The sequence below is a fragment of the Erithacus rubecula genome, assembly GCF_903797595.1.
Source record: "Erithacus rubecula genome assembly, chromosome: 15".
Classification (NCBI taxonomy): Eukaryota; Metazoa; Chordata; class Aves; order Passeriformes; family Muscicapidae; genus Erithacus; species Erithacus rubecula.
Genome location: NC_136667.1, coordinates 9,764,864 through 9,778,519, shown reverse-complemented (window position 1 = coordinate 9,778,519; position 13,656 = coordinate 9,764,864). Strand labels below are relative to the sequence as shown.

The 13,656-nt window shown below is 39.0% G+C and overlaps 1 protein-coding gene across 1 annotated transcript in view; it reads left to right on the top strand.

The window, feature by feature from the left end:
- Positions 1–13,656, top strand: part of TENM1 (teneurin transmembrane protein 1) — a 310,397-nt gene that overhangs the window by 196,112 nt on the left and 100,629 nt on the right. The window contains exon 11 of the mRNA XM_079318538.1: positions 473–673. Coding sequence (XP_079174664.1) covers positions 473–673 — 201 coding nt within the window. The remainder of the gene's footprint in view (positions 1–472; positions 674–13,656) is intronic.

Sequence of the window (13,656 nt, the reverse complement as noted above, 5' to 3'; positions counted from 1 at the left end):
TTTCATAGCAAATTTTCAGCTATAGAGACAGCTCTACAGGAAGGTGAAAAAATAAATCTTCCTTTTCCCAGATGTAAATAAAACACAGTGCACAAATACCCAAATGGAAATACAAAGTACAATTACAGAAGTAACTATTAATTCCTCCAGCTGTTTCCCAGACCTACTATTGAAGCACAGACTTCACTGACTTAATAGATCTGTCCTGGGAAACTGTGTTTTAAAATTAAGACAAAATCCATGACAAGAGATTCATATGTCCTCTAACAGTCTACCTGCTTGCTTTTTTCTTGTTTTTGACTTAACTTTGCACAGATGTTAACAGACTGTTTTTGCCTTGTATTTGTTAAGATCGTTACAGTTGGGTATTTGTACAGAAAATCAAATTGATCTAAATCAGTGATGCATTTCCCTAGTAAATGACTGTAAAGGTGTGAGTTTTGTCTCTGAGCCGTGTATCCCTGCTTTCCAGAGGACTGCCTGGACCCGACGTGCTCCGGCCACGGCGTGTGTGTGCAGGGGGAGTGCCACTGCTCGGCGGGCTGGGGCGGGCTGAGCTGCGAGTCCGCGCTGCCCGTGTGCCAGGAGCAGTGCTCGGGACACGGCGCCTTCCTGCTGGACACGGGGCTCTGCAGCTGCGAGCCCCACTGGACGGGCCCCGACTGCTCCACAGGTATGGTGGACGCTTGCCTCTGTCAGCACCGCCTCTGCTTCCTGCTGGAAAAATTAATGAAATAGTTGCTCTTACTAATAGGAATTCAAAGCACGAGACAGGGATGGAGCGTGAGTACTGTGGCTTGTCAGCAGCTGGCCAAGGATAAGTAGTACATTTTCTCTGTGGCAAGAATTTTTCTGCCTGGTGGTGTGACACTGAGTACAGTAGTCCTGCAAGAGGGCAGATGCTTCCTGGCATGCACTGGAGGTAAGTATGGCTCTCACCTGAGCTGCTGAGCACCTGTCAGGCTCATGCAGTCAGGGAATCCACACGGAGAGAATGGGAAGATGCATTAAAAAAAAATCCAAACACAATGATGAGTAAGAAGGCTCTGTCGAAAAAATCTTTAAGCAAAAAAGACCATCGTTCTCTCATGGTGGGATAAAATTTCTCTTCTTCCTTAAAGGACCATCAAGGTCTGATCTCCCTAAGATTAAGAGCTGAAATGGATTTCCTACGTGCTTTATACATTTATATTTCGTTTTCTTGAAATGAATGCACTCTGCACATTTTGCTCTATAATGGAGCATGTCATTACCAGTGTATGTACTACGACTTTTTCCCCTATAGAGCCCACAGAGCCAGAATCTCAGATGATAAGGTGTTGTCAGCATACTGCAATAAGGAGCACATCCCAGTAGAGAATAGATGCAAGTGACAGATCTGCTGAGTACTGTGGAATACAGCCAGTGGTCCAAGTCACCAATTTTTCTTAGAAATCGTCATTCAGAAGAGCACTTGAAACAGTATATATTTTTGCTCAGATCTTTAAAGTGTGTGCTTGTGATCTTTAAGTAGGGACTTATAAAATGTTCCTCTACATGATGAATTTTTAAGCAACAATATATTGACCTGCTAATAATTTTCAGTGTTTGTGACAAGGACCTTGCATTCATTCTACACTCCAAAATTAACACATGCAATTTTGGTCTGACACTGACAGATATTGCTCCTGCTTTGATAAGAATTGACTTTTTATTGGTTTGCAGCAAAAACTCTTGTCCTGAGAATTTCTGTGTTCCCCAGCAAATTCCAAATACTTTCAAAATTCAAGGATGCATTATATTAAGGGTTTTTTTTATTTTTAAAATAGAAGTTAGTATATCTTGGCAGACTTAAAAAGGGAGAAATACCAAAGGTTCTAGAATGTTTTTGAATTTATTGTTCCAGATACAGTGTGGCCCAACCTGAAGAGGGATGAGCCACCTCTATGATACCTTCCCCTACCTGCCTATCTCTAGCTCTTCAAACAAGATAAACTGTCCTTTTAAAAGTTCACCCTGGGGAAAGACAAGAATCAGTATGGGTGGAAGAAGACAGATAAAGGGTGACCCATGCATATCCTTAAGAATTACCAATGTTTGGAGGTCCAGCCTGAGCTCTGGAATCATTAATGGATTTTTTGAGTCTGGAAAAGACCATGTTGTTTGTGTAATTTGATTTTCTATAGAACATTACCAAAAAAATCACAATCATCCTTTGGTTTTTGCTTGACACTTATAGTTTCTGTTTAGTTTTTTGAAAGTGAAGCTTCACAGAGACTGAGAATTAAGGGTAGTCCACCATTTCCTGGATAAATGGTTTCAATTATGTCTGTCCCTCTCTGCTAAAAAGTGCACCTTCCAGTCCTAGTTTGAATAGGTGCAAAGTCTTGCAATCATGTTTCTTTCTGTGAGGTGAAAGACTGGCAAATTATTTGAAGTCCTTTCCAGTGTCCAGCCTGATCCCTGCTCTGACCTGTGCACTGGCATAACCCAATATCACTGCACCATCCCCCAGATACTCTTTCTATTTCCAAAGTTTTTGCTGGGCAATTGCCACCTCTTGAGGGCCAAAAAATCCTCTTGCAGAACTCCAAAATAGCTGTCAGGATATGTTTTCATTGTGTTTAAATTGGTTCTCAATAAAAGCAGCTCAATATGGCTTGAAAGTTGTTTAGACACTTAGTATTGCTAATCCTATTCTACTTGTGGGATAGAACTTAGGCTGGCTTTTTGTTCAGCTAAAATCCATCCTTTCAATATCCTTAGCTGGATATCTGTTTCAGATATATGTGGCCTCTTTCTACTGTACAATATTGAACTTCCATGAAAAGTCATTTTCCGTTGTTAGCTCAGATTTCAATTTACCTCTCCCAGAGATGACATGGTTTTCATTTAAGCTTTGCCTTGCTGCTTATGAGCACCTTTGTAAAGGCTCTTCCTATCAGCTAACTACAAATATACAGATAATATACCTCTGATTCTTCTGCCTTCTTTAGGCAGCATCAACCGAATTTCACCCTGGAAAGATTCTGGCAGATTTTTAGCTGCACCAGTCACAACAGTATTGTTGTGCCTTTGCTACAGCCATGTGTGATCAGAAGAAGAAATTTTAAAAGTACTTTCTGTCTTTGGTTTATTATATGGACAAGATTAAAGTGTTCTAACTGTTCTGTATGGTTATAGACTGACATGTATTTACCATGAGGGAGATGGATTAGCCTGTTGTGCCAGTTTGCCAGCTGGCCTGAATGCTGAAGGTCAAAAACAAGCTATGGCTTTTACTGCTTCAAAATCACACCAGTGTCAGAAATCTGTAGAGAAGCCATATAGAGTTATTCTGGCAGAGTTCTTTCAAGTGCTGTACCTGAGACATAGCTGTTATAATTCCAGTTGGAAGGATCCCAAGCCTGCAGTCATTATTCAAGTAATACAGTTGATTCTTCCATTCCTACTGACCTGGGCAGGCATTGCTTGGTCCCTGTGGTGCAGTGCATGTTGAAATACTCAGAGATCCAGCATCTTCTTCTACCAGAACTTTATTTCTTTAGTTGTTTTACTTGCTATCCCTTGAAAAGTCATCTGTCCTGCTTTCTGTAGTATTCTTTGGACTGTGCAAGGAATAAGGGGAGTTATGTTCATTTTGCCTGTAGGGAGGCACAGGCATCAGGGAGGGTGAGCTGATCTCAGGCAGAGATCCAGAGACATCTGTGAGAAGAGTTGTGTTTCACCATTTTGATTCTCAAAGTGTTTCCAAGGCAAAAAGAAACAGCACCAGCACTGATACAGTTATGCATTCTCCAAAATATTGTTCCCAACAGTGGCACTAACCATTCAGCAAACAGGTCATCTTCAAGTGTTGAAATGGCTTTAGCTCATTCTAAAAAAAGAAAATGTGATTTCATCTCTTTAATAATTAGCCCGTGAAAAAAACAAATGCTTCTCTGAGATAAAGCACTGAAAATTAAAAATCCATGATAATACTCACAACACAAATTAACATGTTCTGTTTTGGAATTAATTCACTGCTGTCTTGTTTATCACTTTGCCCATTTAATTTTAGTTTTTTCCTAGTTTGGTCATCCTTTGGCAAATCACACCAAAGTCTTCAAAGACACATATTCATTACCAGTTTAGACATCTGACAGCAGATGTGCCCAAGAGAAATGCACAAGAGGCTGAGTTCCATTTCTCATTTGATCTTCCCCTGCCTCTACAAGGTGTGGAGAACAAAAATTTCATGTTCCAAGTCAGATTATATAATATGCTTTGTGAAAACCCCCTGCATTGAAAAAAAGTGATCCTTGGAGTATTTGAGAGTCACAGCATCTTTACACCATGCTGAACCCTGTTATGATAGTATGTAAAAATCCATTATCAGTCAGGTCTTCAGCATACATCTCACTGACCTGTGCAGTAGGGGTGTGATCTACCAATACATGACACAGTCAGTAGTGTGGAAGACTGATATTACACTATTTTAATGTCACCAGGACTTCAGTATAGTCATATTTCTACTTACTGTCTATGGATCTTTGTTGCTTTATTTATAGGCTGTCACCCAAAATGCCTTGATGTTAATGAGTCATCTCCCCTTGAGGCATCTAGGCAATGCTTTTCAGAAAAAGAAAATCAGACTCCTGAGTACTGAGTGCTCCTGTCAGGTAGAAGGGAGGCTCTGGCTAATTGAACGTGCAGCATCAGCTGAACAAAAGAACTCATCTTCTGTTCTCAGATTGACACCTTTAGCATGGAACCTTGAGATTAAGGGAGAGAAGCATCAAGAGAAAAGGGATGACAGAGTTGATCAGGGGGGCAGAGCCTTGTATAAATTAGTGTAACTGCAGTGATACCAGCAGTGCAGTCCCAGTGTGTTTCAGGTGAGAATCCAGCCCTGAGTCACTAATTAATTGCAGCACTGTGCCTAAAATATTATAGACTGAGAAATCTGTGACAGAGCTGATGCCTCTGACATCCTGTCCTGCCTTCATTTCTTTAGACTCTATTCAGAAAAAGTAGGCCAGTTTCTGTCCTCTTACTCCAGGACATTTGTCATAATTCCACTGAATCCATTTATATCACTGAAGCAACCTAATTATGTTTGGGAAAAGAATACTGGCAGTTCTTAGTCACAAAAACATTCATCCTAAAATGATTATATGGAGATGGTATATATTTAGCATATCTATTTTTGGTTAAGCTATCCTAGCAAGATTGGTGGTAATTTTACAAAGGGTAAAAATGAATAAGCAGCCTCTTCCTTCAATATCTTGTGAAGTAAAAAACCTCTTTAAAACTGAAGGGCTTTGAAAAATGCAAAATGTTGTAATTGTTGTAAATTGATATGTGCAGAGTGGAATAATTTAAAAATCATTAAAAGTCTGCATTCTTTACAGTAAGTACTTCAAAAAGAAATTAAGGCATAATACAGTATATTAATATAGTTCAAGACATCTCAAATAGGTTTCAAAATTAAACATCAAAAACTGCAACTTGGAAAAAATAATTAGGTGAACCCATTTCACCGTAATCAGAAACTCTTCAGGTTTAGGGAATTACAATGTATGGCTGTCAGTCATAGGACAAGGATGTTCACTACAAAGAGCTTGCAGTGTTGAAAATAGCCTTGAAATTTCCTCAGGACATGGTGTAATGTGGTGCATTTTCTGTAGACTGCTCAGTTGCATAGTGGTGCTTCCCCTCTGTTCCCTGTTTTAGACAAATATCAAGAACTTTTTGATTATACTAGAAACGTCCTTCACTGTTTTGTTCTTAAGCAATGATGGACTTGCTTAATTTCATCTTACTGTCCTCTTTCTGTAATTTGCCCATTACTGCTCTGCTAATTAAAAGGATGATTGAAGTTCCCCTGCTGTACATTGTCTGACATTGTAGAAAAACTCTTCCCTACTACTGTATATTTCATTGAAAAGAAAAAAACTATGTGTGACTAGTTTGATTTGTATCTCCTGTAGAGTTGCAAGAGTTTGCAAAAATTTATTTGGTGAGCAAGGTCTCTCTTAAAAACATACTAGTTAAAGACTGGAACACTTAAAATGTGTTGCTGCAGAATTTAAAACATGAGAAATTTAAGGCAGTAAAGAAGCACTCCAATAAAAATTAATTATCCTACATGTTTAAATCAGATCACAGGGAACCTGTGTAAAAATACCTGATGTAGTAATGTATTGATTTAAGAAATAGGATAAGTCAAGGATATGAGATATAAAATGAGGAAACACAGGGTGTTTTTCAACTGATTGCTGCTTATTTTGCAGATATGCAAAAAATAATGGCCCTTTCCTTTTCTTTTTCTTCCTGAAAATTAAGATTCTTAATTCTATTGCTGTCTGAACCTCATTCAGCAGTTAATGGAAATATTTCTCATTCCTATGTAAATGCAATTTAATTAAGTCAGCTTCTGTAAATCCTAGTCTAATCCACAGCAAGGTATTGCTTTTTCCACAGGGTCGAATCCACAGATCCAGTTTTGGATGCTTCTATCTCAGCAACTGTTGACTCTCCCAGGAGGGAGATACCCAAATTCTCGGGTGATGACAAAATGACTCTGTTTACTCTCCAGTCTGGGTGGCTGACAGAGCCTTTCCTCTCTGTCTGCATGGCATTGTGCCTCTACAGGGAGTCCATCCTGTCAGGAGTGTCCCCCTCACTGTGCTTTGTGCTAGGCCAGCCCTAGGAGGGTGATGCTCCTTAGGATCCTTGCCAACAATGGTGCAAGGTCCTGCAGATTGCAAAACTAGAGCTCTTAACATAAAGCTGCTGTCATTATCTAGTAGCACAACCTGGTGAGTAAGTGGGATTTTAGTAGCAACTCAGGTGCCAAAATGAATTAAGGACCTTTGAATTAGGTAATGTAAGCAAGGGGTTTAGAGGTGTATATTTGGAGTTAAATGCCTGCATCCCTGTTTTACATCTCAACCTTATCACCTGCACAGGAGTCAATCTACTGAACAGGGATTAAGAGCCATGCTAAAACAAATGACAGGATATAGGATGGAAAGGTCTTCCATGGACAGTCTGCGGTCAAGAAAATGTCAAGATGGAAATTCTGACTATGGAAGGCTTGTACTCCACAACAGCCCTTTGTAAAAGAGGACTCTCAAGTAGAGAAGCTGTGGGAATGTTCTGCTGCTCACAAATTATCCACACCACTCTCTTTTAAAGGAGAGTTTTTGTGTTAGAGTGAGCTTCTGTTTCTTCACAGCTGGAATAGCACAAATGGGAATTGCTAGAGCAAGGGTACAAAAGAGCAGTAGAACAACTAGAGGTTTTGTCCTTCAGTGAATTTTAGAACATCTATTGTAGAAAATGTGCTGCATCAGTCCCTAAAAAGCTGATATTTATATTTTTTGTTGTCATGGTAATAGCTATCATTTCAATATATTTATGCAGCAGTCTGTGAATTTTAACTTCCTCTGAAAATAGTCAATTGCTATTGGTAAAAGTCAAATCCATAAGAACTTCCCTGCATACTACATTTCTTAGCATTTTGGTTGTCTATATTGTTGCAAGGGTAGTATCTGTAGACATGTTAGGATTTCGCTGCTTCTGCCCTCCTTAACAACATTTGCTTTAATGCTTTGGCTCGAGTAATATGCTTTAAAAAATAATATTTTAATGTCAATGGGGCAAAAACTCCTCGTAGCATATTGTAACTACAGTGTACATTTTGGTCACTCTGCAGTCCAGGAAGCCTTGGCTATTTTATTAACAGATTGTTAAAATAGTATCCACCTTGGGGTCCAAAATAATTCTCTGATGGAATGCAGAGGGATTGTGAATGCATGTTATTGTTCACATGGCATATAATTGTTCAGCTCCTACTCTGATCCCCCATATGCTGAATTCAAGAATGCCCTGAAGAAGGGTGGCCAGCCTGGTGGAGCTGGTATCAGGCTCCACAGAAAAATGCAAGTCATGAGCTGCACCTTTGGTTTGGCAGCAGTCAGGCAGAGCAGCAGCTGCCAGCTGCATGCTGCTATTTCTGTTTGTGCTGCTGACACAGAGGAAGTTATGGTTTATTTACTGGGAGCTGCTTTGTGTCTGCACTCACCTGCACGGGCTCGACTGTGAGCACAGGGATGTTTGCTCCCTGCCTGTGATGGACACAGTGCTCGTAGGCAGAGACTGAGTCATGTGGAACTGGTGCTAATTGAGGCCACATGCCTTGGTTTTGTGCAAGAGCTTGTTAGGCCTCACTGCTGAGTTTGTCCAAGGAACTATTTATTTGTGCTAAAATAAGAGAAAGCAAGGCCAGCTTCTTCATCTGCTTTTGCTTTTGCCTGTGAACCTGAGATGCTACTTAGAAGCTGGTAATGACTTTTGATTTCTCACAATAGTTTTTCCTGTAATACACACAGATCAAGGCCTTATTTTAGTTGATTCACTGTTTCATTGAACCATAGAATGATTTGGGTTTCTTCCACAGCAACTTCCCTGCTGTGAGCAGGGACATCTTTTACTAGATCAGGTTGCTCAGAGCCTCATCCAACCTGGTGTTGAACACTTCCAGGGATGAGGCATCCACAGCTTCTCTGGACAGCCTGTGTCTGTGACTCACCACCCTGAGAGTTAAGAATTTCTTCTTGATACCTAATCTAAACCTACCCTCTTTCAATTTAAAGCCATTTCCCCGTGCCCTATCCCTACATGCCCTTGTCCACTGTTCTTCTCCCTCTTCCTTGCTCCCTTCAGGTACTGGGAGTCCACAGTTAGGTCACCCTGAAACTTCTCCAGGCTTAACAGATTTCCATCTGTCCATGTAGACTGGCTTTTCAGTAGAAAAAAATAAGATAAAAATCACATTCTTCTAAAAGCATCCATTCACAGCACGTAGATGTACATTCTGCAAATCATTATCCCCTTTTCTTCTGAGTGCCAGGTCAGTGTCTGATTTGGGCAACAATGGCATCTCTGTCACTTGTGGGCTGCCATTGCTTTTACACAGATGAATCTGAGTAGCTGTTCCTGTAATACAATTGAGAAGTAATGCCAATTCCCAACTTTTCAGCATTTTGAGCTCTTTCAAAATAGGATAAGTAAAATGTATTTTCATTACTGAAGTCAACAAGTACATCCAGCATTCAGGGCACAGACTAGCACAATTTTTATGAGTGGACTCACACCCAAAGGCCATCCTGTAAGCCAGTGAATTTAAGATGGTGCCTACTTGTTGCAAATAATGCTTGAATAAGTCATTACTTCTTTACTGGGTATCACTAATCAAACGTAGTAATTAAATAATTGTGAAAAGCTTTATATTTTGAGCAGAGCCTGAATCAGTGTTAACAATAGTTGTTCTGTGTACTATAGAAGATTTAGTGCTTATATAGACATATCCTGATCCCTTCAGACAATCTGGGGAACTTTTGCTGAAAATAGGTGTCTCAAAATCTTTATTTTCTTTTGATGCTGTATTAGTTCAGGCTGTACCTGTGAGACAGCTATATTGAATGAGCCTAGTGAGCCATCTCTTTGCCTATTTCCCTTTTCCCCACAAAGCCATGGTTGTTCTCCATGTTTCTCATCATTATCACAGGCCTCACACCTCCCTCGATTGTTGTGGTCTGTCACTTGCTCAACAGGTTTCCATTTTTCCTGCACAACTGGATTTTCAGTCCAAGGAACAGTGAATTGCATTTTCCCCTCTGTGAGTGAGCACAAAGGCACTGCTTTCATCTCTCTCATTACAGCTCATGACAGATTGTTCTGGACTGCTTTCATACCAGTCTCCTGATCAAACAAAATATCAAACAGGGTAGACCTTGCACAGCACTTCCTTTTGTGGTTCTTGGGGTGTTGCAGAGGATTTCAGAGCTTGTTAGTCAGAGGATAAGTGTTCAGTGATGACTGACATCTCACTGCTTTGCTACAAGTACAGCTTGAAATGAAACAGTGAAGACAAATTATAAAACAGGACCAAATTTGACAAGGAAACTCCACATTTACTTCGGCAACAATATTTTTAAAATGTCCTGGTCAGATTTCTGTGTACTTCTCCTTGTCCTTGTGTCAGTCTAATCTTCCTTGCTATTAGGCTACACTTCTGCTCATTTATTTTAAATGCTGCCCATACCAGCCTCATCCAACCTGCCAACCTGTATCAGATCTCTAAGAAAGAGACAAGTTCTGCAGCTGAAGTCTCTTGGGTGGCAAGCCCAGCATAGCTGTTTTCTCCTTTACACCAGTGCTATGGCTGGGTAAACAGAGATGTTCCCAGTGCCAAATGAGGAATCTCTTGCAGTGGTATCAATTTTCAGTGCTTTGGCTGCCTGAAATGAAATATCTGTTAGTATGTTTACCATTACCAGTCCAGCTTCTTCAGGCTGTATTGATTAAATTTTTGTACTGTAAAAATACCATTTTGAACCCCAGCAAAATCGATATAGAGTGAGATTTTTTTATATATATAAATTGGATTTGGATCAGGAAGAAAATCTTGCATCAGATGAAAAATAAAGCTGGATGGAAAAAAAGTGTAATAAAAGATCTCAGAAGGAGAAAAAGTTGCTCTGTCATTTCCCCAACCTCTGTTTTATTTTCCCTCTAGACCTCTCTGTCTGTCCACTGATTACATTTCTACACAAATAAATTTTCAAGTAAAGTGAGGCTTCCAGTTTCACAAAGATACTTGTGAATAGATGTAGCATTATCAGAAACTACCTTACAGGGCTTTTTAAAGGCAATTGCATTCATATATTTTGTGATACACAGTAGTGCTAATGGCAACCTTCCTACTAGAGGCCAGAATAGTTATTTATAGAGTACCTAATGCATCAAGAATAAGTTCAATGAGATGATGGTAGGATAATTTCCAGAAAGCAATTAAAACCACCACTGTATGGATAGTGAAACATTCTGAGTAACAAATATAGAGGATACAGCATTTTAGTTCCAGAGGGTTTATTTTATATGTTGTGGCCTGTGGTAAGATGATAAGAAAGGTAGTTAGCTAAGTGCAAGGCAATACACCAGAAAGGTTTTCTACATAGAACTTACAGTAGGAAGGTTTAAAATGAAGTAATGTTTTGGAAATAAAGAAGTTTTGGGGAAATTTTGCCTTTGGTAGATATAGTTGATTGTTGTCCAATAATTGTGTCTAATTTATGCCAACTAATAGTCAGGGCTGTGTGAAGTTTAGGTCCCTCTCATTTATTTTCTGAAGTTACTGGCTAGTCAGTAGTTCTTTTCAGCAACTCTTATCTCTCTAAGGAAGACCCAGCCTCCTGAAGTACCTATTTGCCTCCTGATAGAACAGTTACTGAGATAATACTGAACAAAACATGAAGAGTGCCTGGGCCAGTCCTCTACTGAGATTTCAGCTGTGCTGGTTTTGTTTTGGTTTTTTTTAATGCTAATGAGACCACACAAAAGCTTATTTTCTGGAATCACTAATTCATTTCTATAACACAATCCAGCAATCTACTGAACAGAAAATAGAAACAGGTTATCAGTCATTTAATTTTGCAGGAAAGGGGGTACTTAATATGAATTTAAGTATTAGAAGACATCAAGAAGACACATGAAAAAAATGGTATTTGAGGGGGCTAAGGCATGTCTTTGTTTATGTAATTCATGGAAAACTGTAAATAGTTGGAATGTGTTATGAGCCTCTGTAACATAGTTCAGAGCCAGAAAGGAGGGCAGATGCAATTTAGAGTAGGACTTTTCTCCTTAAGATTTTTCCCAAATAATTCTTCTTTGGCTTAACATAGCTTTATATGCATGCTACAGTCTTGCTTCGTGACAGTGTCAGAAAGGATAAATATCAATAGCTGAATAAATTCAAGCATTCTAGTCTGATAACAGACTGTAATAGAAAAGTGTTTCAGACAAATATTTCAGTTCAGGTGAGATGAATCTCACTCTTTGAATGTTTTGTTGGGATGGGCCATTGTGTCCCAATTTGAGCAAGGACAGTATCTTTGGAAATGACTGTGAAAATTATTTTGGAGAGATAGATGATAAAAAATTCAATGCAGTAGTTTTGTAGAAAGAGTTGCTTTGAAATTATTCACCTAACTGTAGCACATTGTTGTAGTATTGTGAGGTAACCTTTAATATATTTCAGTGTCAGATATTAGCATGTAATGCAGGAAGAGAAGGATAAGGAATGTTGCAGCAAGAGAAATTTAGATTGAGAGAATATTTTTCTGTGAAGATGGTCTGATAGTGGTATGAGTTGCCTGTCATAGTACAGTCCTGTTCTCTGTTGCTGGGAGCTTTTCAAGGATGCTGGGTATGATTTATTTTGAAACAATAATAGATGATCCTGTGAGGTCCTTTGCAGCTCTGTTGTTTATAAATTTATGTTAAAATAGATCAGTCATTTGGTGATGATCTCTCATATTGATTTATTTCTGATTGTACTAAATTTCTTGTTAAGTTCTGTGGCCAGTTCCCATCACATGTTCCTTAGTGGTGTGGAGGCTGGGAAAGAGACAGGCAATGCACTATTGCTGCCTTTCCACACAGAAACTTAATTTCAGTTTTCCAAAAGAAAACATTCACAAAACCTGGCAGCTGACAGAGGACTTCAGCATTCATGTTTTGAAGACATTTGCAAATCCCTTTGATTTCCATCTCAGAAACTGAAGGAATTGAAGAGCAGGTGCCACTGGAAACTGGTACAACCCATGTAGCACTGTTGTGTTCCCCCTAAAAAAAGCTGTTCCTTGCTTGATCATAGATCACAGAATGGTTTGGGTTCTTTAAGATCTATGGGATTTTAAAGATCATCCAGTATCAACTCTCCTGCCATGAGCAGGGACATCTTGCACAAGACCAGGATGTTCCAAGCCCCATCCAGCCTGGCCTTGAACACTTCCCAGGAAGGTTTATTGGCATAGATGTGGTTGACTGAGAATGGAAAAAATTGCACACATAACTAACATATTGTGAAACTGCTGGAAAAGCCAAGATCAGATGCAGTTAACATCCAGATTGCCAAATAAGTTTATGCAAAATCAGGACAATAAGATAAGTTGTACTGTAAAAATAACATCTCTTCTAGTACAGATATGTACAACTTGATGTCTGCATGAAACCTGTACAGTGCACTCCTAGGTAACCTTTGTTAAGGGGCACAAATTTCCATTAGGTTTTACAGGAAAAAAAAAAAAAAAGCTCAAGTGCTTTTGAAACTCCTAAAAGTTTACATTTTTGAACTTTTTTGTGGTGTAAAAAATTATATTAATAAAGTCAGCTGCTGAAAATGAAAGCTAGAACAGAGTTGTCTCCAGGACACAGCAGGAAGGTAATTTAAAAAGCTCAGGAACATTGTTGAAATTATCATGCAAACTTATTAAATGCAATGTATATTTAAATTGGAAAAACTTCTTTATTAGGTCTAGATAGGTGATTTTTTTTGCTGCCTCTAGCAGTTAAGCTTATTGGGTGAAAGTCAGGGTAGATTAATTTCTAATCTTTATGGAAAACCACTTATTAAAAAATGGATAGCAAAATTATTAATATAATACTGAAAGTTTAGACTATCTGTAGACTCACCACTGAACAAAAGTATAATGAGTGTTTTGCAGTGTTTGGCCACTTTTGTTTACATATAGTTATGTATTCTTAGCATGATTTTCTAGGAGTTACTTCTGACACATGTTGAATTAACATTAAAATCTTCCCTTATCATTACAAATTATAAAATAT